Raw genomic sequence first — 26,413 nt, forward strand, 5'->3', positions numbered from 1 at the left:
AAAGATCTTCATTGTATCAGAACATGAAGTTAACTGTTTGCGGGTCAATAAACTTACAGAAGAAAGTACTATAAAATTATAGCAACTGTTTAAAAAAAAAAGTTCTTCAGCCATCACATTTGTTATAATCAAAACTGCACACGATTAACGTTGCTCATGAACACAGTTTTTTTTGTCTTAGGGTGATTGAGTCTTGGCAACAAACAGGTAATGAATATTGCTAAATCAGTTTAGTTTGTTTAAAAAAAATCCTTTTTAAATCTTCTTAATGTTTCTGCTTGGGAGAGATGTCTGATACTATTTAGGTGCCCTGAAATATGTAGACGTGTATACAAATTGATTATTAAGACAATAATATAAAAAGCATGTAATTAAAAAAAACCTGAATTTTCTACAAGGAAATGTGAAAGTATTCACTTTTCTATCAGATATTGATTATGAACTGTTTTGGCAAGGCCTTCATTTGATATATTTCATAAAATCAACTGTAGAAGTTACACAATAAACCCATGTATCTGAGATTAGACTAAGCAAACAGACTGCATCCTCTTGTAGAAAATTCTGATATATGAAGTATCCATCAAGTATTTATATGATTACTCCTTTTTTATGAATAACCTCCCCTCCAGTGTGAAACATCTGTGCTGTGCTTCTCTTACAAATGTGGAAATACTGGTGGCAGCTTAGCTTTTTCTACTGGATAACAACCTATCCCACAGTCTGAGACACTATGGACGAGTAAGCAGTAAGGAAAAATGAGCTCATCAGATGGTATCATTCAAGGGACACAGCTCTGGTCCCCTAAGGGATAAAAATATGAAATATTTTGCTTACTGCTGTCTCAAAATCAGCTTTAGAACTATGATTGCAATGGACAAAGTAGGAGCCCTAAACAGCTAATTTATTTACAGCTCTAGAGGCCAAGATTCTGCTTCAGAAGGCAGAAAGGGAATGGCTAAATCCCAGAGATCAGTGGAGAGAGCTGAACCACCTCTGGTATTTGCAGGTAGAGATGCAATGCAAATACCTCAGAGACGGATCAAGATCTAGAAGAGTCTTCTGGGGGACTTGGTAGCAAAATATACCTGTTTCAATTGAAGACAATAGGGAGACTACAGAGTTATCTGTAGAAGACAAGGATGGACGTGGGCTTTCCAGCTTGGACACTGAAGTCTTCCTCCTCTATTACTGAACATGCAGTTGAGATCAGCTCTCAGGAAGCAAAGGTCTTAGCAATAGGAAAACCATTTTATTTCTTGTCCTTGGAGGATTGATACTTGCTTGGAAATGTCTATCCAGACCCTGTACATTGCATCTGACAGCTTGGATCCTGGCTGACTACAGAAAAGCTGACTGGCTGTGGTTCAAGACTTCTTTCTCCAAAGCAGAAAATCTGAGATCAGACATATTTAAAGCCAAATGGAAAAGATTTTCTATTTGAGCAGCTCAGCATTGGCTTTCTATGATAACTGCTCACATTCTAGGAAGGAGTGGGAGTCCCATGAAATGTAGAAATAGGTGTCTTGTATGTCAAGAGCCACAAAGCAGTCCATTGGATCCAAAGAGGAGATAACAGAAGCAAGGGAACTATACAAAATTTTGAAGCAACAGATGAAAATGTTGAGATTACTATGAAGATCAAGGACAGGTCTCCAATCCCCTTTCTTCTTTGTCATTAAATAGCAATATGATTGAAATCACCTCTCTCTTACTGAATGAGGGCACTTGAATGAGGGTAATGTACTTCTTGCTTCAACAGTCTCATAAGAAGTGTCCCTGAAGAGGGACAGGAAAGGAGCTTGACTATTTTAAAACTATATGGGACATCCCTTGCTGATTAGTTTGAGGACCCTCAGTCCAAGCTTCTTGGAAATAGGAAAAAGCAGTTGGAAAAAGGGGTGGTGGAGGCAAGTGGATCTGAAGGTGGTCCAGTAGGGTCTTGATGTGTGTCAAAACCTTTTCTTAACTGATGCCTCAGACTGTGGGGCAGCTGAGGAAGAAGCAGAAGATCACCTCTAGTGAAATTACCTCCTCAGGAGATCTGAAGACCATTGCTGTGGATAGGACTGAGTTTGTGGTCTCTACCTATAAAATGGTTGTGTTGGATGCTTCCTCTTTTGGGGTTGTGATGTACACACCCAAAGATCTTAGGAATGTTCTTGAGCCCTTTAGATTATGGAGTGCTTCATCCATACCTCACAGAAGAGCTTACTGCCCTCAAGTGGGAGGTCCTCAAGGCTTACCTGGACCTCCATGGGAATTGCAATGCCTGCAACCAGGAAGATCTCTTCAACATGGTGGTGACTATTGTTCTGGCTGCTGGGTCAGGTGCATTGAGGGCTGCTTCAAGTGCCAGTCATGAGGGATTTTAATTACTTATGCTAGTCTTTCAGGACTCTATGCAGATGGAAAGTCTGTCCCAAAGCGGAAAGCTGTATTTTGAGAGTAATGCCCAATAACTTGCTACTCTCATCTGAGAGCTTGCTGAAGAGATGCCTTCCTCCCAAAGACGTCTAATTTCTTTGAGTCTTTCTTCAAAGGAGTGTATTTGGGCTGACCTCACTGATTTGATTTTTCTTGACCTGACTCCACCATAAGAGCATTAGAGGTAGTGTACTGGTAAATATATTCAAACCATTTAGCAGTCACTTGGTACTGATTGGCTGCTTTTAGAGGCTGCAGTCATTGAGATAGGCAATGCCAAATCATTTTGACCAGTCTGAACAGCCCATCATTAAGGGCTATTAACATTAGCCAGTTGCCCCATAAAGGAAGACTAAAGAATATCCAGAAGCTTGTGGTGTTTTTTCCTGTATAAATTCCCAGTGGAATGTCCAGAATCTCCATAATTCTTTTCAATAAGTCCTGGAAGACTTTCAGCTCGTCCATAGAAGCTGTGAAGGGGGGGGGGAGGTAGGACCTTAACAGCTTTATCTGGAAAGGGCAATAAGATGGCCAGAGGCTGATAAGGTTTGGGAGAATGGCCATTCCTACTCTATTCTTCCTTGCCCTTTACAAGTTGAAAATAGGACAGGAGAAAAGCCTGATACAAATGAAGCTGTACACTTGGCAAAGTGAATCTGTCTCTAAAGATCACGGATTATGCCAATTTCCTGAGTATGGATTTACTTCCCAGGGGAACGAGCACAGATGCAATTGGTAGCAGTAGTTAGGATGACATTGGTGGATACTCAAAGGGTGCTCCCTATTCGTTCCCAATTTTTCCTCAAGGATTCATCCCTCAATTCTTTGCCGAACTCTCACTGTGCCGCACACAGAGAAGAGGGGGCATGCTCAGGAGAGGAATCCCTGCTATGTGCTTCTGAGGTTGAGGGGCACTTCTGTTACACATGCCCTGTTGGTACTGTGGGTTATTTGGTAACGACCTTCTGTAGCTTCTCGATGAGAAAGGTCTGTTCGCACCAAGTAGTACATTGATACATACAGTCCTTGAGCCACTGGAGCAGCAGTCTCCATTGCTTCCGAAAAACGTAATTTGTGCCAAAGAGAAACATCTCACGATAGAGACACTCAGCGGCATAATGCTCAGTGCCAGAGTGTTTGGTGAGAGGTTGGCATTGGAGGCACTATGATCTATGATATGGACAGAGACCATTGGTGCTGGGTTGAGTTTTAGTGTTGGACACCACTTTTAGGCTTCTAGAGAAGTGAGCATTAGGTGGAAAGCCCTGTGATCCCTATTTGAAGAAGGAAATCAACATCTGCCTGGGTCCTGGAAGTGATGCTCCTTCTGGCCACTTGCTGAGCACACAACCAAAATGGACAACGAGAGGGGCTTATGCAAAATGGCTCAGTAACTCAGCTTGGCATCTCAGCTCACCGGGCACTGGATTAACCTGATATCTGGAGATTCTCTGAAAATGCCAAGATCCAATGAGACTTGCATGGGCCTCTCTGGGAGAAAGTGTTTCAGTTTTGCATCTCTTGCCTTCTAGGTCCTCTTATAAACAGAGCAGCATTCTGGAGCATGTCTGTCTCCCAGGCATAACAGACATCTGAAGTGCCTGTCATGCCTAGGCATCAGTACACTGCAGGAGAGGCAGAGTGAATACCAGCAATTTATGGTTGGCCGTTTCAGAACTGTTGTATGGTGGTTGGGGGGAGGGGATAAGGCCCTTGTACAGAGGTTATATAGGCAGGAGGAAAACATATCACAACTCTATTCTTAAGTCTAACACTTCTTTTTAACCAACAGGAGGTAGGGGAAGGAACAACAACAAAAAACCCCCAAAAACCTTAGCTAGACTACAATAACTAACAGCTATTCTGAACTAATACAAACTATGCTCGCTAACTTGCTAAGAGCAAGGAACATGGATACTACTACAGGGTTCCACCTCGCAATCATAGGGGGCAAGAAGGAACTGAACGTGGTTTGCAGCCACAAGGCCCTTTATGTCCATGGCTACAGCAAATGTGAGGGCACTAAAGAAGCAGGTGCAGCCCAATGGACACTGCTATTCAAAAGGATACCATCTCATGCTTGTGAGAGCATGCTTACAAAGAGTGGGAAACTCGTGGACAGTCACTCAGAGCACCAACACCAAAGACTGAAAGGGCTACAGATATCAACAGTGAGGGATATGGCATCTTCAAGGATGAGAATGTTCAGAACATCTCAAATCAGCTATTTGTCAATTAAGTCACAGATATGGCCCTTCCTGTAGTCTGATCCAGTGAAGCTTGGAAGATTAAGAGGGCCTGAATGAGTCAGGATGTCAAAGAACAAAGTGAAAAAATAAATAAAATAAAGCTTATGCCTTCCTTTAAGTATTGGTGCATTGTGGGCTTTCCAGGACTAAAAATTCCCTGACTTTCTACAATTAAACCTGTGTCTCATTGCACAAAAACGGAAAGAAATTTAAATATGAAGTATGCCCTGTTGAATCTAAAGGATGCTTCCAGGAGATTGCTGATTACTAGGGAGCAAGTAATAAATAGGCATCAGGATTCCCTTTATTTTAATAATTCCCAGTTCATAAAGCAAGCGTTTTTTTGGGTTAGGAACACAAGATAGGTCCCATGATCAAGATGATATAATTTTAAAGGTAATACCACCGGACAGGTAGGTTCCATTTTGGATGAGGGGCCTGAACGCTGGTCTGTCTGACTGTACTACTCTAAGAAGTCTGGCTACGTGAGGGTTTTCTGCAAGTGATCCTGAGGTCTCTGTGTAAAGCACACTACTATCTATGAGCAGATATTTTACAGTGGTGCTGGGTTGGAGACCTCTGTTTCTGCCTTCTTGGAGAAAGTCCAAAATGATTGGAATTCCTAGTTTTATGGGATTTGCACTGTACTCTTGGCACCAGCATATGAACCTGGACATTATAGCGGAGTATAAGAACATAACAATGGCCATACTAGGTCAGGCCAAAGGGCCGTCTAGCCCAGGATCCTGTCTTCTGACAGTGGCCAATGACAGGTTCCCCAGAGGGAACGAACAGAACAGATAATCAAGTGATCCATACCCTATCGCCCACTCCCAACTTCGGCAAATAGAGGTTAGGGACACCATCCCTGCCCATCCTGGCTCGTACCCATAGATGGACTTATCCTCCATGAATTTATCTAGTTCTTTTTTGAACCCTGTTATAGTCTTGGCCATCATAACATCCTCTGGCAAGGAGTTCCACAGGTTGACTGTGCATCGTGCGAAAAAAATACTTCCTTTTGTTCATTTTAAACCTGCTGCCTATTAATTTCAGTTGGTGGCCCCTAGTTACTGTGTTATGACAAAAAGTAAATAACACTTCCTTATTTACTTTCTCCACACCAGTCATGATTTTGTAGACCTCTATCATATCCCCCCATGTCATCTGCTTTCCAAGCTGAAAAGTCCCAGTCTTATTAATCTCTGCTTTTAGTATCATACTGACCTAAATGAAAGTAAAGGCCTTAAAGACTCTGGAGGGCTGGGCCAGACATTCTAGTGCTTCCCTCTCAAAAGACAAACTGTTAGCTGAAATCATTTCAGATACAGATGAAGAAAAAAAACTGAGAGAATTTCCAGTCTCCATGGAAGCTGTAGTGGAGGCCCCTGGTTCAGCTCTATCAGGTCAGAAACCAAGGTGTTTCCTCAGCCAGTGTGGATGCCTGTTCTCACTTTATTGTTTGGACCACTTTCCCCACTAGTGGAAATGGTGGAAATACATAGAAAAGTTCCTGTGATCAACTGTGTGATAAAGCATCCGTCCCCTTGGATCTGGAGCCTGTCTTCATGGTGAAGCATTTTGGCCTCTTTGCATTTGTATGATTTGGGAAGAAGTCGGCTGAATGGAGGCAGAAAGTCTGAACACTAAGATTGAAAACCTTCTGATTCAACCACCACTTGGAGTTACTGACTCTGTTTGCTGAGCCAGTCAGCTTTTTGTTTCAGATCCCCTTTTATGGGGATCGCTTGGAGGGAAATAAGGAATTGGTTAAAGGGGAGACTGCAACGGGTCCTACTGAAAGGCGAACTGTCAGGTTGGAGGGAGGTTACCAGTGGAGTTCCCCAGCGATCGGTTTTGGGACCAATCTTATTTAATCTTTTTATTACTGACCTTGGCACAAAAAGTGGGAGTGTGCTAATAAAGTTTGCAGATGATACAAAGTTGGGAGGTATTGCCAATTCGGAGAAGGATCGGGATATTATACAGGAGGATCTGGATTACCTTGTAAACTGGAGTAATAGTAATAAGATGAAATTTAATAGTGAGAAGTGTAAGGTTATGCATTTAGGGATTAATAACAAGAATTTTAGCTATAAGTTGGGGACGCATCAATTAGAAGTAACGGAAGAGGAGAAGGACCTTGGAGTATTGGTTGATCATAGGATGACTATGAGCTGCCAATGTGATATGGCTGTGAAAAAAAGCTAATGCGGTTTTGGGATGCATCAGGAGAGGCATTTCCAGTAGGGATAAGGAGGTTTTAGTACCGTTATACAAGGCACTGGTGAGACCTCACCTAGAATACTGTGTGCAGTTCTGGTCTCCCATGTTTAAAAAGGATGAATTCAAACTGGAGCAGGTACTGAGAAGGGCTACTAGGATGATCCGAGGAATGGAAAACTTGTCTTATAAAAGGAGACTTAAGGAGCTTGGCTTGTTTAGCCTAACTAAAAGAAGGTTGAGGGGAGATATGATTGCTCTCTATAAATATATCAGAGGGATAAATATAGGAGAGGGAGAGGAATTATTTAAGCTCAGCACCAATGTGGACACAAGAACAAATGGGTATAAACTGGCCACCAGGAAGTTTAGACTTGAAATCAGATGAAGGTTTTTAACCATCAGAGGAGTGAAGTTTTGGAATAGCCTTCCAAGGGAAGCAGTGGGGGCAAAAGATCTATCTGGCTTTAAGATTCTACTCGATAAGTTTATGGAGGAGATGGTATGATGGGATTTTGGTAAGTAATTGATCTTTAAATATTCAGGGTAAATAGGCCAAATCCCCTGAGATGGGATATTAGATGGATGGGATCTGATTTACTATAGAAAATTCTTTCCTGGGTATCTGGCTGGTGAATCTTGCCCATGTGCTCAGGGTTTAGCTGATCGCCATATTTGGGGTCGGGAAGGAATTTTCCTCCAGGACAGATTGGAGAGGCCCTGGAGGTTTTTTTGCCTTCCTCTGTAGCATGGTTGACTGGAGGGAGGCTTCTCTGCTCCTTGAAATTTTGAACCATGATTTAAGGACTTCAATAGCTCAGACATGGGTGAGGTTTTTCATAGGAGTGGGTGGGTGACATTCTGTGGCCTGCGCTGTGCAGGAGGTCGGACTAGATGATCAGAATGGTCCCTTCTGACCTTAGTATCTATGAATCTATGAAAGAAACTGCTCCACTCACCTTCATTATTTCCATTGCCTCTGCATGTAGCACTGGACTCCTTGTTCCCCCTTGGTTGTTTAAATATGTGACCACAGTTGTGTTGTCTGATTGAACCAGGACATAGTTCCACTCTATACCAGAATGGAATCTTCGCAGAGCCAGCTTGACTACTCTCTCTGCTCTATGGAGATCATGCCGTGAGCATTTTCTTCCAGGCTCCAGCAGCCCCGAGATGCTTGAGTCTCCAAGTGTGCTAGTCAGTTGTGAGAAAGAGGACCCTGAAGGCAGATGGGCATGACTTTGCAGACACTGTCATGGTCCAACCGCCATTGTAGGGAGTGGAGTACCTATGTTGGAATCTGTACTTAATCTGTCATGTATTCCAGGGAGTAATCACACATCTTTAGCATGAAGGTTTCCGATGTGTGATTGTGCTGATGCAATGATCTCTATATATGACACCAGAAGGCCTAGCAGTTGAAGGCACAGTGGTATGGTAGGCCTCCGAGATTTTTCTGAAATGTTTTTAGTGATGGATAGATCTTTGCTATTAACACATCTATTTCTGCTCCCAAATGAATTATGCTGGTGGATGGAGTCAGGGAATTTTTCTCGACATTGATAAAGCCATGCACCTGTAGGAGATCAACGTCCAGGACATGGCTCTGTGTGCTGCTGACTGTGATGGAGCTCTCATCGGCATGTGGTTTAGGAATGGGTACCGACACATTCCCTGTGACCAGAGTCTGGCAACTATCACCACCATCTGTGTAAAAACCTGGGGGCTGAGGACAGGCTGAACTAGACTGTTTGATACTGATGTTTCCTGCCATAGGCAAACCTCAGAAGACTGCAGTGACACAGTCTGAAGAGAATACAGAAGTATGCATCTGATAGATCCACTGAAGTCAGGAAGCACCCCAGGGAAGGGATGACACCACATAGGCCAGATTCCCCAACTGAAACTTCGTTTTATTCATCTATATGTTGAGTCTTTTGAAGTCAGCTGGGTGCAGGCTAGGCCTAATTCATTGTCTCTCATTCCTGGGAAAACTACCTCAGAAATGGAACACTGGTTGGATTTAACCTGGTGCTTTTTGACTGCTCTGCCCTGCCTGTATGGGGACAGAGGAGCCAGCAGGAAGCAGCTTTGGCAGAGGATAAAGTGGGTTGACCCAAGGAGGAAGAGGAAACCAGAAAGAAGTAACTGCCTATCACTGCTCAAAAATAGGTAAAAATTAAACTAACAAATAAATGGGGGCAGGAGCAATCATACCATCAACTGACTGCTAATGCAGAGCAGAGGAACTGGCAGCAAGCAGGAGCAGAGGGGGTATGGTCAGAGGGCACAGCGCCAAAACTTTGATCCACCTCCGTGAGCTGTTCAGTGGAGGGGAGGGTCCCAGTTGTCCAGAATTGTAGGATACGCTGTGCTGCAGAATACTATTAAGCTCTTTCAGATCATTCCTTAATATCATAAGACTTATGGTAAAACATTCCCAACTATGGAATAGGCTTCCATGACTAGTCCACAACTTGTTGGGGAATAGAGACTCACATTCATACATGGATAGGTAAACAGAACCTCATGTTCTTGTCTCCACAATATTTGAAACTATGTTATAGCTGTTTCCCTGGTCGGTGTGAATGGGCTTTTTCTGTTGTGAAATGTATTATATAAAGCAAGTGCTGTACTAATGTACTAGTCTCTCTAATGATTATCTGTAACAGTGCTAAAACAATTCCAGTCCACACTGGTAAAAGAATCTGTGCTAGAACAGTTCTCTCAATAACTGTTCTTAAAACATGGTTGCAAACGTGAGTGATGTGGAATTATAGTAAACAAAATCACCCAGATTAACAGTCTTATAAAAAGGTATTGGAAGAAAACTGTAGTACCTGTACAGGAGAACGTACAGTTATCATCTTACTCCCTTCAGCCGTATCAATTTGACAAACAATGGATCTTTCAACACCCGACTCCTCATGTCTTACTCTATAAAGACATCGACCCACTTTTGTCAATGGAATCTTGTCAGCAGTGGAATGTTTATGGGGACCTCAAAGTTGAAAAAAATACACAGTTATAAATTAATGAAACAATCAAAGCAGCATGTACATACATTTGAAAAACCAACAATTTATACAAAAACTCCGTGTTCAAGAATTTTTTACTGTAACAATAAATCTGGAAACATGAAGAATATTCATTGGTTTACAAAATATAATATGGAATTATGCTATTCTGATCTGAATGTCACTCTCTTAGAAGTAAAATTTCTCAGCAATTTGGCTAATGCTACAAAATTGTTTCCAGAAAGGATGAGTTAATCTAATATTTTTAATGTGTCTTTTACCACTACAAATCATCAACATTGTTTTGCAAAGACTGATAATTTACATTAAGTTTTGCCTTTTTAAAAAAAGGTTTATTGCTGTGGTGCAATAGCTTCACTCATTAATGTTTGACAGTAATAATGAAATAAGTGGTTGAAGGTACTCTGACAAACCAGTTTTGAAAAGTCCCAAATTTACAATTAATAAACTAGCATTATCAACATTATTCAACTGCAAGCTATACAGTATTAAAATAGGTTCATTATTTTTTGAATTAATAAACCATGCTAATTTTCTTTAAAATCTTTATTAAAAATCACCTTTTCCAGGATCACAATACATAAATGCTTAAACTTTCTAGAAATAGACTCAAATTTTGGAGGCACAATTTTGCACTCAAAGTTGTGTATGCAAATGAAGTCTGAACTACTTGTTTCCGGGCACAAAAATCAGAAACTGAGACAAGGCCTGTCAAAAAACTGGGGCCTACATTATTATGGCATAGAATAAACCAACAGACCACAGTAATTATGCTCAAATGTATCGTATGTAAATTTGAAAATATTTACATACACACAACAAATCTGATGCAACTCTAAAGTAAGATTTAAGATATTGCTATGTCACTGGAAAGCCAGAAATTGTCCCTTTCAAGTAATAAAAATCATATTAAACGCAAGCATTATCTTCTTCACTGAAGATGCATTACTGATGTATACAAAAACAGAAGATTTATTATGCAACTTACTGAGCTGAATGTAAAACATTTTGCTGCTTAGGGTGGTCATTGCTGCGAACTGGTCACTCTCACTTTTAGTTCTGAGAAACTCCATGTTTAGACTTTCCCCATCTTTTAAATAAAATGTTTTTGCTCCAGCCTCAACATTAAGGACTTTAAAGGAATCACTCGGTGAGACAGTGATGGGAAGTCCTAAGGAATTCATTATTACAAATGGTGCTTGATCTTTTTTGAAGATCTCTGAAGTTTTGCTAGCTGCTTCAGCAAATGCCTAAAGAACAAAAAAAATTTGTTAAAATATATATTTAAAAGTACAAATAACCCCAAGTGGTACTAAATACCAAAGTGTTATTTAAATCTGGATTACCTGTATAAAAAGTCATCTAAACTAACACTGAATTTCTTGTGATTTCCAGAAGTCCCATTTAAACAGATAGGCGATATTTCTTACCATGCCCAGGTTACTCAACATTTGTAGTCCACATTTGGATAGTGTAATGTTCAGCTGCTCTTTCGAGGAAATGTTTATTACAGTTTTATATTCTGGCACCTTGTAGCGTTCTTCTTCAGCATATGATTCTAATGCTCCTTTAGCCTTCTTTTTCATCTAAAAAAGCCAAAAATGAATTTAAGCAAAAAAGAAAAGGGGAAATTAATTGTCCAATGATTTTCTTTCTAGGAATAATCTCTGCATCAATCCGAGACATTTGGACTGCACTTCTCAGCCTGAAAATACTGATGACAGATTTCCTGCCACTGCTGGGGGTATGTCAGGGGCGGGAAGGAAAAGTAGCTGCACTTCGACTATTCAAAGCTGGGATATAGTACCCTATATAATAACCATCTGGTGAAAATCAGAGCAGCATCCCGAAGATGAAATAAGAATGAAAAGGCTGACACCAAGCCCCAGAGCTTTATGGACTATTTTCTCTACTGTTTATAGGAAGAGAGGTATTGCTCAAAGTCTCAGGCTGGAAAGAGGTCAGGATGCACATTTGTTTTAGGTTTACCGCATTTTTTCTAATCTGAAAATTTAAATCCAATCTTCTCTATAAAAAGCTACTTTTAGTATAAAATATGATTAATATCCCATAAATATAACCGATTATTAAGGGAACACACACAACTAACACAGCATTCCTTGAACAAAGGGCAACTATCCTTAAAAAAAGCAGGCTGTAATTCAGCAGCACCCGGAAGCTGCACTCTATTGAAAAACTTATACCACTGACAAGGATTCTGATAGTTAAGTTTCTGATAGTTTCCATTCAAAATGCCTGTTTTAAAATGTCAAAGACTAAAGTTATACAATAGCTGAAACCTGGCATAATCAGACAGATTTTTCTTCCAGAGAGAGTAACTGTAAAGTGGTTCTTTGAGATGTAATGCAGATATGTATTCCACTTAGGTGTGTGCACATCTGGTGCACTGGAGCTGAAGAATTTGCTTAGCAGTATGCATGGAGGGGTGACGCTCGCGCCTCATGGCCATAGACCCTCACCATAGACCCTCCCTCAGTTCCCTTGCACTAAATGCCCAGAGATGAGACACCAATGCAGGGGGACAGAAGGTGGGTCGAGGAATACATATCTACATCACATCCCGAAGAACCACAGTTAAAGAAGAAAAAACGATTACTTACTGTGAGTAGATGAAGCTGTGTAAATCCATTTAGATGATTCACAAGCAGCACCCTCCCCCCCCCCCCCAGAGGAGGGGCTCAGAGTCTACCTAAACAAGGATTGCAGTTGCATCCACCCTGGCAGATGCGGTGATGGCATAGCAGTCTGTAAATGTACCTATGGAAGACCACATGCCAGTCATGCAAATGTTCAATATGGAAAAGTCACTGAGGAACACTACCACCATTGCTTGCACTCTTGTCGAATGAGCTCACACCCACTGACTTATTTCATATGTAGTCTTGATACAGGATGGTATAAATTTAGAGATCATCCACGAAGAGGCCACCTGATCCTTCATACAATCTGTATATGACACAAACAGGCAAGGCGAAGCACAGAACTGTCCAGACAGAAGGGTAGACATCACCTGACATTTAATTTATGGAGATGCTGCTCCTCCAGAGATGAATGCAGCTTAAAAGGAATATAGGTAAGTATACCATGTGGTTCAAATGAAACTGAGAAACTGCTTTAGACAAAAATTTTAGATATGGTCGTAAAGTCACCTTGTCTTTGGAGAATTGTGTACAAGGAGGCCCTACCATCAGAGCCTGCAACTCTCACATACTCCTCACGGATGTCATCGCTACCAGGAATGCAGCTTTCTGAGACAAAAGCGGAAAGGGACAAGATTCTAAGAGCTAAAACCGAGGTCCTACCAGGCTTCCGGGACAGAGAAGGTTCCACAGATGAACTGGCTCTTGGACTGGAGGAGTAGACAAAGACGCCCTTTTAAGAATCTTGTCACCATGGGACTGGGAAGACTGATCTTCCCTGAATAGGAGGACGAAATGCAGATATCACTGCTGGATGCACTTTCATAGAATCATAGAATCATAGAATATCAGGGTTGGAAGGGACCCCAGAAGGTCATCTAGTCCAACCCCCTGCTCATAGCAGGACCAAGTCCCAGTTAAATCATCCCAGCAAAGTTTCAATGAACTAAGAACAAATTCCAATGACTGAAGGTAGCAGCAGGTACTCCAAGATGTCATGAAAGGAAGCCAACATTGGTTGAATTCCATGGGCTAATGACCACAGGAAAAGTCATTTCCATTTTCCCAACGGGCCATCCTGGTAGAGGGATTTCCAGGTGTTGAGTAGAACCTTGTAAATAGCCGCTGAACACCGCTGAACACTTCCTCCTCATTCAGCCATGCAGCAGCCGTGCTGTGCTCTGGTTTCTGTGCCTTGTCGTGGCAGGACAGCTTGCATGCTCTAACGATCCCCAGAGTCTGTGTCGGCGGGGGCTTTTTGCTCCTGATAGGTTCCAGCCATGCCGGATTGGTCTGTGGGGTAGTGGCCAGACAAAACAGACACCTTGGTCCTCCAGGTTTGGGGTTAGGCACAGGGCTAACAACCCTGTCCCGTAAAAAACAAAATAAGTTACAGAAACAGGGATGGAGAAATTGACCATTACTGTGTGTGATGGCCTTCAGGAGTCAATGACCCATATGAGTGCCATATGAAAGCAAAAGCAAGCCACTGGCACGAAGAATGAAGTGCTCAACACCAAGACAAAAAACAAACTTGGTTTTTTGAACATACGGACAACGTACAAAGCAGGGAAGCTAGCTCAGGTCACAGTAGAGATGCTACATCTTACACATCCTAGGTGTCAGCGAGAGCAGATAGATGGGATCAGGAAGATTAACAGCCTGGAGAGAAACTTTGCTGTTTTCTGGATGGGATGATGGACAACACCATGAGGATGTTGCCATCCTTTTGAAGGAGTGGAGCATTCCCTCCTTGAATGGAAATCCATCAGTAGCCGACTTATGAGAGCCAGACTGATTCAGTGTTATGCTCTGATAAATGACAGCAATGAGGAAGTAAAGGACAAATTCTACCTTACACTACAGGCGGAGTTAGAGAGAGTATCATGCCACGACCTAACTATTGTCATGGGAGACCTGAATGCCAAGGTCGATAAGGACAACACAAACAACGACAGAGCAATTGGAAGACATGGGTGTGGCACTCAATGAAAACGGAGAAAGGCGTGTTGATTTCTGTAATATGAATGACCTAGTCATCGGTGGAACCCTATTTGAACATTGTGAAATTCACAAGCTGACATGCTGTTCTCCAAATGGCAGAGGTAAGAACCAGATTGACCATATCATGATCAATGGCAAATGGTGACGCTCATTGACAGATGTGAAAGTGAGAAGAGGTGCAGATGTTGGCAGTAGCCACCACCTTCTGAAAGCCTCCATCAAGCTAAAACTGAGATCATAGAATCATAGAATCATAGAATATCAGGGTTGGAAGGGACCCCAGAAGGTCATCTAGTCCAACCCCCTGCTCAAAGCAGGACCAAGTCCCAGTTAAATCATCCCAGCTAGGGCTTTGTCAAGCCTGACCTTAAAAACCTCTAAGGAAGGAGATTCTACCACCTCCCTAGGTAACGCATTCCAGTGTTTCACCACCCTCTTAGTGAAAAAGTTTTTCCTAATATCCAATCTAAACCTCCCCCATTGCAACTTGAGACCATTACTCCTCGTTCTGTCATCTGCTACTATTGAGAACAGTCTAGAGCCATCCTCTTTGAAACCCCCTTTCAGGTAGTTGAAAGCAGCTATCAAATCCCCCCTCATTCTTCTCTTCTGCAGACTAAACAATCCCAGCTCCCTCAGCCTCTCCTCATAAGTCATGTGCTCTAGACCCCTAATCATTTTTGTTGCCCTTCGTTGTACTCTTTCCAATTTATCCACATCCTTCCTGTAGTGTGGGGCCCAAAACTGGACACAGTACTCCAGATGAGGCCTCACCAGTGTCGAATAGAGGGGAACGATCACGTCCCTCGATCTGCTCGCTATGCCCCTACTTATACAACCCAAAATGCCATTGGCCTTCTTGGCAACAAGGGCACACTGCTGACTCATATCCAGCTTCTCGTCCACTGTCACCCCTAGGTCCTTTTCCGCAGAACTGCTGCCGAGCCATTCGGTCCCTAGTCTGTAGCGGTGCATTGGATTCTTCCATCCTAAGTGCAGGACCCTGCATTTATCCTTATTGAACCTCATTAGATTTCTTTTGGCCCAATCCTCCAATTTGTCTAGGTCCTTCTGTATCCTATCCCTCCCCTCCAGCGTATCTACCACTCCTCCCAGTTTAGTATCATCCGCAAATTTGCTGAGAGTGCAATCCACACCATCCTCCAGATCATTTATGAAGATATTGAACAAAACGGGCCCCAGGACCGACCCCTGGGGCACTCCACTTGACACCGGCTGCCAACTAGACATGGAGCCATTGATCACTACCCGTTGAGCCCGACAATCTAGCCAGCTTTCTACCCACCTTATAGTGCATTCATCCAGCCCATACTTCCTTAACTTGCTGACAAGAATGCTGTGGGAGACCGTGTCAAAAGCTTTGCTAAAGTCAAGAAACAATACATCCACTGCTTTCCCTTCATCCACAGAACCAGTAATCTCATCATAAAAGGCGATTAGATTAGTCAGGCATGACCTTCCCTTGGTGAATCCATGCTGACTGTTCCTGATCACTTTCCTCTCCTCTAAGTGCTTCAGGATTGATTCTTTGAGGACCTGCTCCATGATTTTTCCAGGGACTGAGGTGAGGCTGACCGGCCTGTAGTTCCCAGGATCCTCCTTCTTCCCTTTTTTAAAGATGGGCACTACATTAGCCTTTTTCCAGTCATCCGGGACTTCCCCCGTTCGCCACGAGTTTTCAAAGATAATGGCCAAGGGCTCTGCAATCACAGCCGCCAATTCCTTCAGCACTCTCGGATGCAATTCGTCCGGCCCCATGGACTTGTGCACGTCCAGCTTTTCTAAATAGTCCCTAACCACCTCTATCTCTACAGAGGGCTGGCCATCTCTTCCCCATTTTGTGTTGCCCAGCACAGCAGTCTGGGAGCTGACCTTGTTAGTGAAAACAGAGGCAAAAAAAGCATTGAGTACATTAGCTTTTTCCACATCCTCTGTCACTAGCTTGCCTCCCTCATTCAGTAAGGGGCCCACACTTTCCTTGGCTTTCTTCTTGTTGCCAACATAAAATTAACATAAAAAGATGTGTGGGTCCACCAAACAAGGGACAGACGTTATGATATCGACAAGCTAAAATCCCTTGAAATATAGAAAGCCTACATTCTTCAGTTAAAGAACAGGTTGCAAGCACTTGCAGACCTTGATGAAGAGGAGGGGAATGCAGATGAGGAGATCAACAAGAAGTGGGGCAAAGCAACAGCAATTTATAAACAGAGCAGTGAAGCCTGTCTAGGCTACAGGCCGAAGAGAAGGAAGGAGTGGATTACACCCAGCACATGGAACTCCACAAAAACCAGACAAGCCCTGAAGAAAATAGTTTTAGTCACAAAATCCCAGAAGCTAAAGGACAAATACCATGAGCAGTATAGCAAGGCACACCAGGAGGTCAAATGCCTTGTGAGAGAGGACAAACGGCATTATATGGATAATCTGGCAACACGAGCAGAGGACGCAGCTGCTCGTGATGAACAAGGAACCATCTACAAAATGACGCGGCTTATCAATGGTAAAAGGCAGACAGCAACAAACACTCATCAGGAACAAACAATGACACATACTAACAACCGAAAAAGAACAAGAAATGCACTGGACAGAGCATTTCAAAAAATTGCTGAACAGAGAGCCACCTAAAGAGGAAGCAAACAAAGAGGCAGAAGAAGATCTTGATATCAACACAGACACCCCAACTAAGGAAGTGATCATTCAAGCCACCAAATGTTTAAAAAAATGGCTCCTGGCAAGGATAACTTGAATGCAGAATTGTTCAAGGTAAAGCCTAAATTAGTAAAAAGAAAAGGAGTACTTGTGGCATCTTAGAAACTAAAATTTATTTGAGCATAAGCTTTCGTGAGCTACAGCTCACTAAATGCATCCGATGAAGTGAGCTGTAGCTCACGAAAGCTTATGCTCAAATAAATTTGTTAGTCTCTAAGGTGCCACAAGTACTCCTTCTCTTTTTGCGAATACAGACTAACATGGCTGCTACTCTGAAACCTAAATTAGTAGTATCTATCCTGGCCCCTCTATTTACATCAGTCTGGAAAAGGAAAAAAGTACCAGATCAGTGGACCAATATGGTTATAGTGAAGATACCAAAGAAAGGAACTCTCAGTGATTGTAATAACTGGCGTGGTATCACACTTTTATCTGTGCTAAGCAAAGTATTGTGTAAGATCGTAGTCCAGCGTATATCAGAGGCAGTTGATAGCATTCTCAGAAAAGAGCAAGCTGGTTTTTGGAAAGAGCGTGGATGCACAGACCAGATCTTCACTCTATGAAACATAACAGAACAGTGCTCAGTTCAGTGCAACTCTACATAAATTTCATAGACTTTAAGAAGGCTTTTGATAGCATTCTCAAGTCCAGCCTATGGCATATTCTGCGGGCATATGGAATTCCTTTTCATATAATCAATGCCATCAAAAGCTTCTATTTCAACTTTATATGCAGTGTTGATCACAGTGAGCTCAGTTTTGAAGTAGTGTGTCATGTCTGCAATCCTCTTCAACATTGCCATCGACTGGGTAATGCGGCATACAACAGAAGACATGCCAAGAGGCACTCTTCTCATCCCTTGAAGACCTGGACTTCACAGACGATGTCGCTCTCCTATCACACTCCCAACACCATAGACAAGAAAAAACAACTCGACTCAACGCATTCAGACAGCAAATTGGACTGAAAAAATCAACTGCAATAAGACAGATATCATGACCTTTAATATTGCCTCACCATCGCCAATACGGCTAGAGGATTATGTTCTCACCAAGGTAGAAACATTCATATACTTGGGCAGCACCATCAGCGAGGATGGTGGAACAAGCCAGGACATCCGATACAACATTAATAAAGCCAGGAACACTTTCAGGAGCTTAAATACAGCCTGGAAATCATCAAAATACACCACCAAAACCAAACTCAAGGTTTATCAGAGCTGCATACTTTCAACACTACTTTGTAGTGCAGAATGCTGGGGAATGAGAAAGTATGACATGTCCAAACCGTCTTCATTCCATACAACCTGCCTCAGAAAAATCCTCCACATCTTTTGGCCCAGAACAATCTCAAACCAAGATCTATTGACACAGTGCATCCAAAAGGATCTGAGCACCATCATTGCCAGGAGGTGTTGGAGATGGATCGGTCATGTGCTTTGGATGGAAACTGATTCCATCACTAGAATAGCAATAAGATGGACACCGAAGGCAAGCGAAAACGAGGCCACCCAAAAACAACATGGTGAAGAGCTGTGGAAGCTGAGCTTCAGGGCATAACAGTGGGGGCAGTTCTGAGGGCACAAGTAGCTGGTCTGACTCGTCCATAGCCCAGAACGATTAGGGGGCTGATACCAGTGGTGGAAATGGTACGGCTGGCAGCGAGTATGCCTCCGCAGTCTCCGGTGCTGGGAGTGGTGTCGATCCCGAAGTCAACATCAGCACTGACATAACTAAGAGTTCCAAGGTGGAGGGCAGTGACTGCTGCCTCAGCAACACTGGCAGTGCTGGCCACATAGGAACTGAAGTAGAGCATGGTACCAAGGAGGTTGCTTATAAGAAGTCTGGTACCAGCCCTGTTTCTCCTGAGTGTGGAAGGGAAACACCAGGGCACAACATCAGCAGACCCATAGGTTCAGCAGCCTGTCCAGCCAACAGAGCTATAAAGGATACAGCCCTGGCAAAGTTCTGACCAAGGGAGACGTCAAGACAGAAAGGCAAAGGAGGTCCCTGTTGTCTGATACACTGCCAGCGCTGAAGCAGCAAGTGCCAGCATCACCCTCATTGGTACCTGACTGAAAGGACACCCTCAGGCCAGAATCAGAGTCAATGGTACAAGGTTTCTGACCTCCTGGCATAGTGTCAGGGAGTAGCTGACAGGACCTGCTCCATCCCATGCACCAGCATTCAGCACTTGTCGATCCATGCTCCTTCTAAAGGAGGGAGACAAGTCCCCACAGCACCTGGAGTGGCGTCCCTTGGTCTTATGTGACCTTTTCCTCAGCACACATGATGGGGAACAACTCCTCAATCTCTTCGGAGAGGTGTCAGCTCCAGGAAGCGAAGCGGCAGCACTTTCCGAATCCAAGGGCGACCTATGATTTAACGAGGGCCTCGATACTGAAACAGTCCACATGGCATATCTGACCAGGTGCTGCTTCAGATGGAGATTCCTCGCCACTTGAGTCTGTTTTGTGAACAATTTGCAAATCGAACACAGCTTCTTAATGTGGGCTTCACCTAGACACAGCAAGCACCGTGTGTAGGGATAGTTACTAGGGTTTGCCCCACCCATACCACAGACAATGTTTAAATCCGGGTGAGGGCATCATTAGGAGACAAACTACAACTACCACTATACTGGAGTACTCATGAACTATGTAGAACTAGAAAAAAACCTCATTGAATAGAGGATTGTGAGGTTGAAAACCACACAGATCTCCCACTCCAGCCACAGGTGACAAGAAGGAACCGAGGAGGGGTCAGGGCAGTGCCACCACAGAGCCAGGGGAAGGGCTGCGGTCACAAGGCGCAAGCTCCGCCCCTCTATAGATACTGCTAGGCAAATTCTCTGGCTCCGGCACTCTGGGCACACACACCTAAATGAAATACGTGGCTGCATCTACTCAAAGAAGAATGGTTGGTTTAATCAATGTGAAGAAAGAAAACATCTTTTCTTTTTCAGTTTCAGTTTTTGTACTAAATTTAAAAATGAAGTTTTAAATATATACTTTGGCAAGTGAGTAGTCGCTGTAGACTAATCACTATGCTGCATTCCGTGAACAGTTTTGTCTCTAAATTAATCATGATTGTACATGCTCTAGATATAACAATGCAAAGAGGGGGAAAAAGTGTGGTCAATCTCACTTTTAGCCAAAATACATAGTGTGACAAAGTTCCTCCTCTACCTTGGTGCGTCTTGTGCTTATTGGCGGATTTGCTCGTCTTGGAGCTTCATGGCGGCCCTCAGCTTGGCCATTTTCGTGAACCCACAGTCCAGGTCAACTCCTCCTGTGTCTGACCAGGAGTTGGGAGGAACCCGGGCCCGCCCTCTACTCCGGGTTCCAGCCCAGGGCCCTGTGGAATGCAGCTGTCTAGAGTGCCTCCTGGAACAGCTGTGCGACAGCTACAACTCCCTGGGCTACTTCCCTATGGCCTCGTCCCAACACCTTCTTTATCCTCACTACAGTACCTTCCTCCTGGTGACTGATAATGCTTGTACTCCTCAGTCCTCCAACCATATGCTTTCTCACTCTCAGCTCCTAGCGCCTCTTGCTCCCTGCTCCTCACACGCACACCACAAACTGAAGTGAGCTCCTTTTTAAGACCCAGGAGCCCTCATTAGCCTGCCTTAATTGATTCTAGCAGCTTCTTGATTGGCTGCAGGTGTTCTAATGAGCCTCTCTGTCTTAATTGTACCAGAACAATCAGGAACCTTCTGGAGACGTTACCCAGGGAAAAGGGACCTACTTAGCCCAGGGCTAATATATCTGCTTTCTATTACTCTCCTGTAGCCATCTGGCCCGACCCTGTCACAATAGTTGGAGTTATATTAGCCTTGTGGCCTACCCTGCATTCTATCCCCTTGGCATACACGACTGAACAGGGTATAAACCTTAAGTTCAAAGCCTTGCTCTACCGGTTCATGTTTCAACCCAAAAGTTATTTAACATGTAGATTTGTATGTTAGTGGTTTCAATTTACACTTCTGAACATATACCTTGATTCCAAGAGTCCATGGTTTGAATTCATCACTCTTTTCAATTTCTAGTGGTTCAAGCAAAGGTTCCCACACACCAAACATCTCATTATAATAATGCACCTAAAGAAATATAAAATCAGAGTACTGAATTAAGAAAAGATAACTTAGAATCAAATAAAAGATGCTCTATAGACTCAAACAAAAACTTCAAAATAAGACATTATAACGTGCTGTTTGTTTTCATTATATTAGAATATAAAAAACCTTTAAGTAAAATTAAAATAAAACATGAAAAAACAATGGGACTGACATCCTGGCCTCAGTGGAGTCAATGGGAGTTTTGTCACTGATTTCATGGAGGCCAGGATTTCACCCTAGCTGTTTTCCACATATAGGCAGATGAGTCTTTGAATTAAGTAGTTTATTTAAAAGGAATTTGATGTTCGTCATCATGGACTAAATTCCACCACCGTTTTTCAAAATGAATAGTACTTTATATGTCTCAACTAGCCCCACAGAAATCAATGAATGAGAAATAAGGTTCTAAATATAAATAAAGGTAGTAAAATCTGACTATTAAGGGAACTAGAGACAGAAATCTTTTACTTATACAACACAAAGCAAGCACGGCCCGTAAGGCAGCAGCACAAACTTCCCCATGACCCAATTCCACATAAATGTATGTCAATTTTAATCATAAGAATCATCAGGGTAAGTTCTCTCTACATAGCCGTTTCTACTTTTTAGTATCTTTGAGAAGCATGCCAATAGAACCACTGGGATGTGGATACATGTCAAGTATAAGCTGGACTAAAATCACCAATCTATTTCATACAGGCTATTAAACCACCACCTGATGGCAACAGATTTCATTTTCTACTTACTTTTCCAGTTCTAAATACGAATAAGCGGCCTAGAGTGAAAAGTTCTGTATCCCATTAGCAATTCTCTAACTCAGGGGTTCTCACAGTCTTTCATAATGTGTAATGTCTTAAGAGATTGTCTCAGGGACCATTTCCTATCCTGGTCATAATTATGCTACATCCATCTGGCAACTATTATAATTGCTTATGTGAAATTATAATACTGGGAAAACATTCATTATCTGTCTTTAATGCAAGAAGTGTTTTGTGTTTTTGGAAAAAGTTGGTCATACTTTCCACTTTTATTCTTTGTATAGGGCCAAATCTTGAGCTCAGTGCACAAGACAATTAGCAGGGCTGAATACTGGGTACATGGAGCAAGGGCTCCTCTTCTTCTCCAGGCTACGGATCCAGTTTGTGGAAGATATTTTAGCCACTTGGATTTAAGCAATTTTGCAGGCATTCACATGCCCTCCCCACACACCCAGAAGAGGAACGATTCATGCAGCAGAAAATTCTGCCTAGTGAATACACATTTCATTTGTAGCTTAGGATGCAACAATACTTTGAATATATATCTGCTCTCATCTGAGGATCTCAGAACACCCCATTAAACATTAATTCTCACAACCATCCATGAGTAGCAACATCCCTAGTTTACATTTAGGTAAACAGACTCGCACAGAGAGAGATATTTAGCTATATTTACATAGCAAGTCAATGACAAAGCCTAGTCCCCAACTCTGGTATCCAGTTTCCTGCTCTAGTCGCTATACACAGTACTCCCTATTTAATATATTAGAAGTCCACATTAGTCCAAGTTTCCCCTTAAGTCTCAAAGGAAGTCTATCCATATGGGCTAATGATTAAGGAAAGAAAGGTGAAAGAAAGTGTTATAAGACATAGGTACAAATCTCAAGAACGAATATTATACCAAAATGTCAATGTCTAATGTAAACACACACGAGATAATTGTATAAGTGTTTTACATTATACTACTGATAAAAAACATCTGACGCAAGCAGACTAACATGTTTCCAGCCCTTATGGTTGTGAAGATAAACCTGAAAACATGAAGTAAATTTAAATTGATACCACAATACCTGGTCAACCTTCAGAAGCACCATATAATGGTGATAAGGGGGTATGATGAGTAAGGCTAAGATTTTGTCATGGATATTTTTAGTTAAAGTCACGGACAATAAAGAAAAATTCACAGAAGCCCATAACCTGTCCATGACTTTTACTAAAAATATCCATGACTAACTGGGGAGCTGTGGAGTCCCCACATCACCTGCGGCGGCTGGGCAGCTGCAGGGACCCAGGCTCAGAGCTCTGGGGGCCCCCACCATCTGGGAGGGCTTGGAGCTCTGGGGGCCCCCGCCGCCTGCAGTTCGGAGCAGTGGGGTTCCTCTGCCACCCACAGCCGCTGGGAGATGACAGGGGCCCGCGGTGGGGGGTTTGCACTGCCTATGGTGGCCAGGAGCTGCGGGGCCGCCCACTGCTGCTTGGAGCTCCTGGGGCCCCCACCACCAGAGACAGAGGCAGCCCAGAGCTATGGGGCCCTCCGCCACTGCTCGTAGCTCCCAGTGCCTCCCAGAGGCAGCTCGGAGCTTTGGGGCCACCAGCGGTGGCCGGGAACGGTGAGGCCTCCCACCGCGGCCAGGAGCTGTGGGGCTCTCTGCTGCCCAAAGCGCCAAGAGCCCCCACTGTCTCAGAAGCAGGGTGTAACCTGCAGCTCCCAGCCGCCATGGGTTGAAGTCACAGAGATCTCTGGAAGTCATGGATTCCGTGACCTCTGTGACAAAATCATAGCCTTAGCGATGAGATGCAGTCAGGCTAATCCACATCCTTCAATACATTCTAGACCAAGAACAGAGCAGGGGAACTCCCCATAATCCCTCTGAAAGGGAATGTGGCCACATGTACCCCCACTGTTCCCCTAGAAAGCAGAATGGAAAATTCTTACTACATTTCCTTTCTGCTCATAACATCTCCCAAATTTCTGGATGTCTGGGATGCCCTCCTCTCTCTGCAGCTCACGAGGCAGATCAGCATTTGGGCAACACATGATCTGGCCATTCCCCTTACAATCCAGTTTGCTGCCAGATGATGTTATGCAAGTTGTACAGTTTGAGAATAACTCAAGATAACGAAATAACTATGTACATTAGACCAAAGCAGACAGTCATATGGTAACGAATCCACTTCAGATCTCATCCTTGGCTTCTAAGCCATTAAGGGTGGGTAGAATTGTAGGAGATGCTAGCCGAAAGGAAACTATCAGTGAGAAATTTTCTGGTCTGCAGCCCAGCATCTCCCACAGTTCTGGATATCTATGAAGTGGTGAGCAGTGAACAGATGTAGGGAGAGTTATGAAACAAAAGTAATATCCTCCTTTTTGTGAGCTTGCTGAAAAGTCTATTAGTTCTGGGCCACTACCTACAGTGCCTTTCTGACAAAGGAGGCCATCTTATAGTGCTTAATGCAGGGTTCATGTGATGGAATACACCCCCTAAGCCCTACTGTAATAATTTCTGTAAAAAGTATGCCTTGCAAGATGTCCTTTGAAAACTCAATTTGCTGGTCAATATCGTTCTGGCCAAGTATGTGTGGCAACACTGTATGTGAAATTATAAGGTTACCCTGTATGATGTTAACAACAAGTTCCAAACCCCACAGCCCTGCCCAAACAGAAACTGGCAAACAGATTTGTACTAAACAAAGGAATGTGTGCTTCGCTTAGTTTGCATTTAAGCAGCAAATGGAGTCATCACGCAGGAAGTGAAGACAAAGGAAGTTCGAACAGGTGAAAAAAACCCAAGGAATATCCTTTCACACCGTCTCTTTGCTCCTGATTCTCAGAGGGATATGTTTTTCAAGAGGGGGACTGAAAATATAAAAAGGATGGAACACCGCCCAAGGCACCCACTCCCCCACCTATTGCACTGACAGCAACAAAGGAAGCAATAGTTGGATACTGAGAGAAGGGGTCCTGACCCAAGAAGTTTGATCACTAAAACTGCTGAAAGCATGTGGTGAGGAAACTCTGCTTTGAAACTAATGTAGTTTGTTAAGTTAGGCATCAGTAAATACTTTTTCTTGTAACCATTTCTGGGTTATGCCTCATTGCTTGTACTCACTTAAAATCTCTCTCTTTGTAGTTCAACTTGTTTTATTTAATCCCTTGTGTTCAAGCTGAAGTGTCTGGGTAACTTTATTTGGAGTAACAAGTTATGTGCATATTATTTCCTTAAAGGAATAATGGACTTTGTATTTGTACTGTCCAGTAGAGGGCTGAGCAGTACAAGACATTTTTCTGGGGGGAAATCTGGGACTGGAAGTGTGTTGGGGTCACCCTGCATCATGATCGAGGTTGGCAAGAGCCAGGGGTTAGCCAGATGGCTGCAGCGCACACACACACACACACACACACACACACACGCACGCAGACATAGCTGTGAATGACTAACATCCTAGAGGCTGTTTGTGAGCAGGCCAGTTTGGAGGCTGAAGCAAGGCATAATAAAGGACACCCCATGTTACAAGGGAGGCGTGACACAGCTACTCATTCATCTGAATTGTACCTTGGTATGTCAGTTAGCTGTTGACTACGTAGTCGCTTTGCAACTTTTTGAGATGGACACACCTGCTCATTTTATCCACAAAATGTCAAGGGATCTCATGGAACATGTCTTGATCTCTTATGGTACAGAACACCCTGATGCCTTGTTGGCTTACACAATACATAGTTTAATATGCCTAGCAATGAAGAACGTGAAAGTTCTGAATCCCTGGCATTTTGAGTGGAAAGACACAAATAAGGAGTCTGATCTTGCAGATCCTGTATATGTCTAAGATTTTCAGCACTCTTCTGACATTTAAAGACATGCCTCATATTTTCAGTTGGATGTTATGAATTTAGACAGAATGAAGGAAGCACAACCACTCGAGAATCATGAAAGGAGGAATTTATCTTAGGAAGAAAGGATTCTGGTGCCTTGAATATCACTTTGTCCTCACAGAATGTGCAGTAAGGCTCCTGAATAGATAAGGCTGCCAGCTCCGACACTCACTTGACAGACATGACAACTACTAAGAAACAAGTCTTAATGGATAAATAAAAGGCCAACACTGAAGTCAGAGGCTTGAAGAGATGGCTTGTCAGAGCCCTCAAAACGAGGCAAAGGTCCCGTTTTGGGAAGAGTGGCCTGAGTGGAAGTGGGAAGAGTTGGAAG

The 26,413-nt window shown here is 43.1% G+C and overlaps 1 protein-coding gene across 1 annotated transcript in view; it reads right to left on the reverse strand.

Annotated features, from left to right (window-relative positions):
* Positions 1 to 26,413, reverse strand: part of VPS13A (vacuolar protein sorting 13 homolog A) — a 259,167-nt gene that overhangs the window by 97,589 nt on the left and 135,165 nt on the right. The window contains 4 exon segments of the mRNA XM_038402638.2: positions 9,737 to 9,897; positions 10,923 to 11,184; positions 11,365 to 11,520; positions 21,331 to 21,432. Of these exon segments, the coding sequence (XP_038258566.1) occupies positions 9,737 to 9,897; positions 10,923 to 11,184; positions 11,365 to 11,520; positions 21,331 to 21,432 (681 nt within the window).

This window comes from Dermochelys coriacea, chromosome 5 (genome assembly GCF_009764565.3).
Source record: "Dermochelys coriacea isolate rDerCor1 chromosome 5, rDerCor1.pri.v4, whole genome shotgun sequence".
NCBI classification, from domain to species: domain Eukaryota; kingdom Metazoa; phylum Chordata; order Testudines; family Dermochelyidae; genus Dermochelys; species Dermochelys coriacea.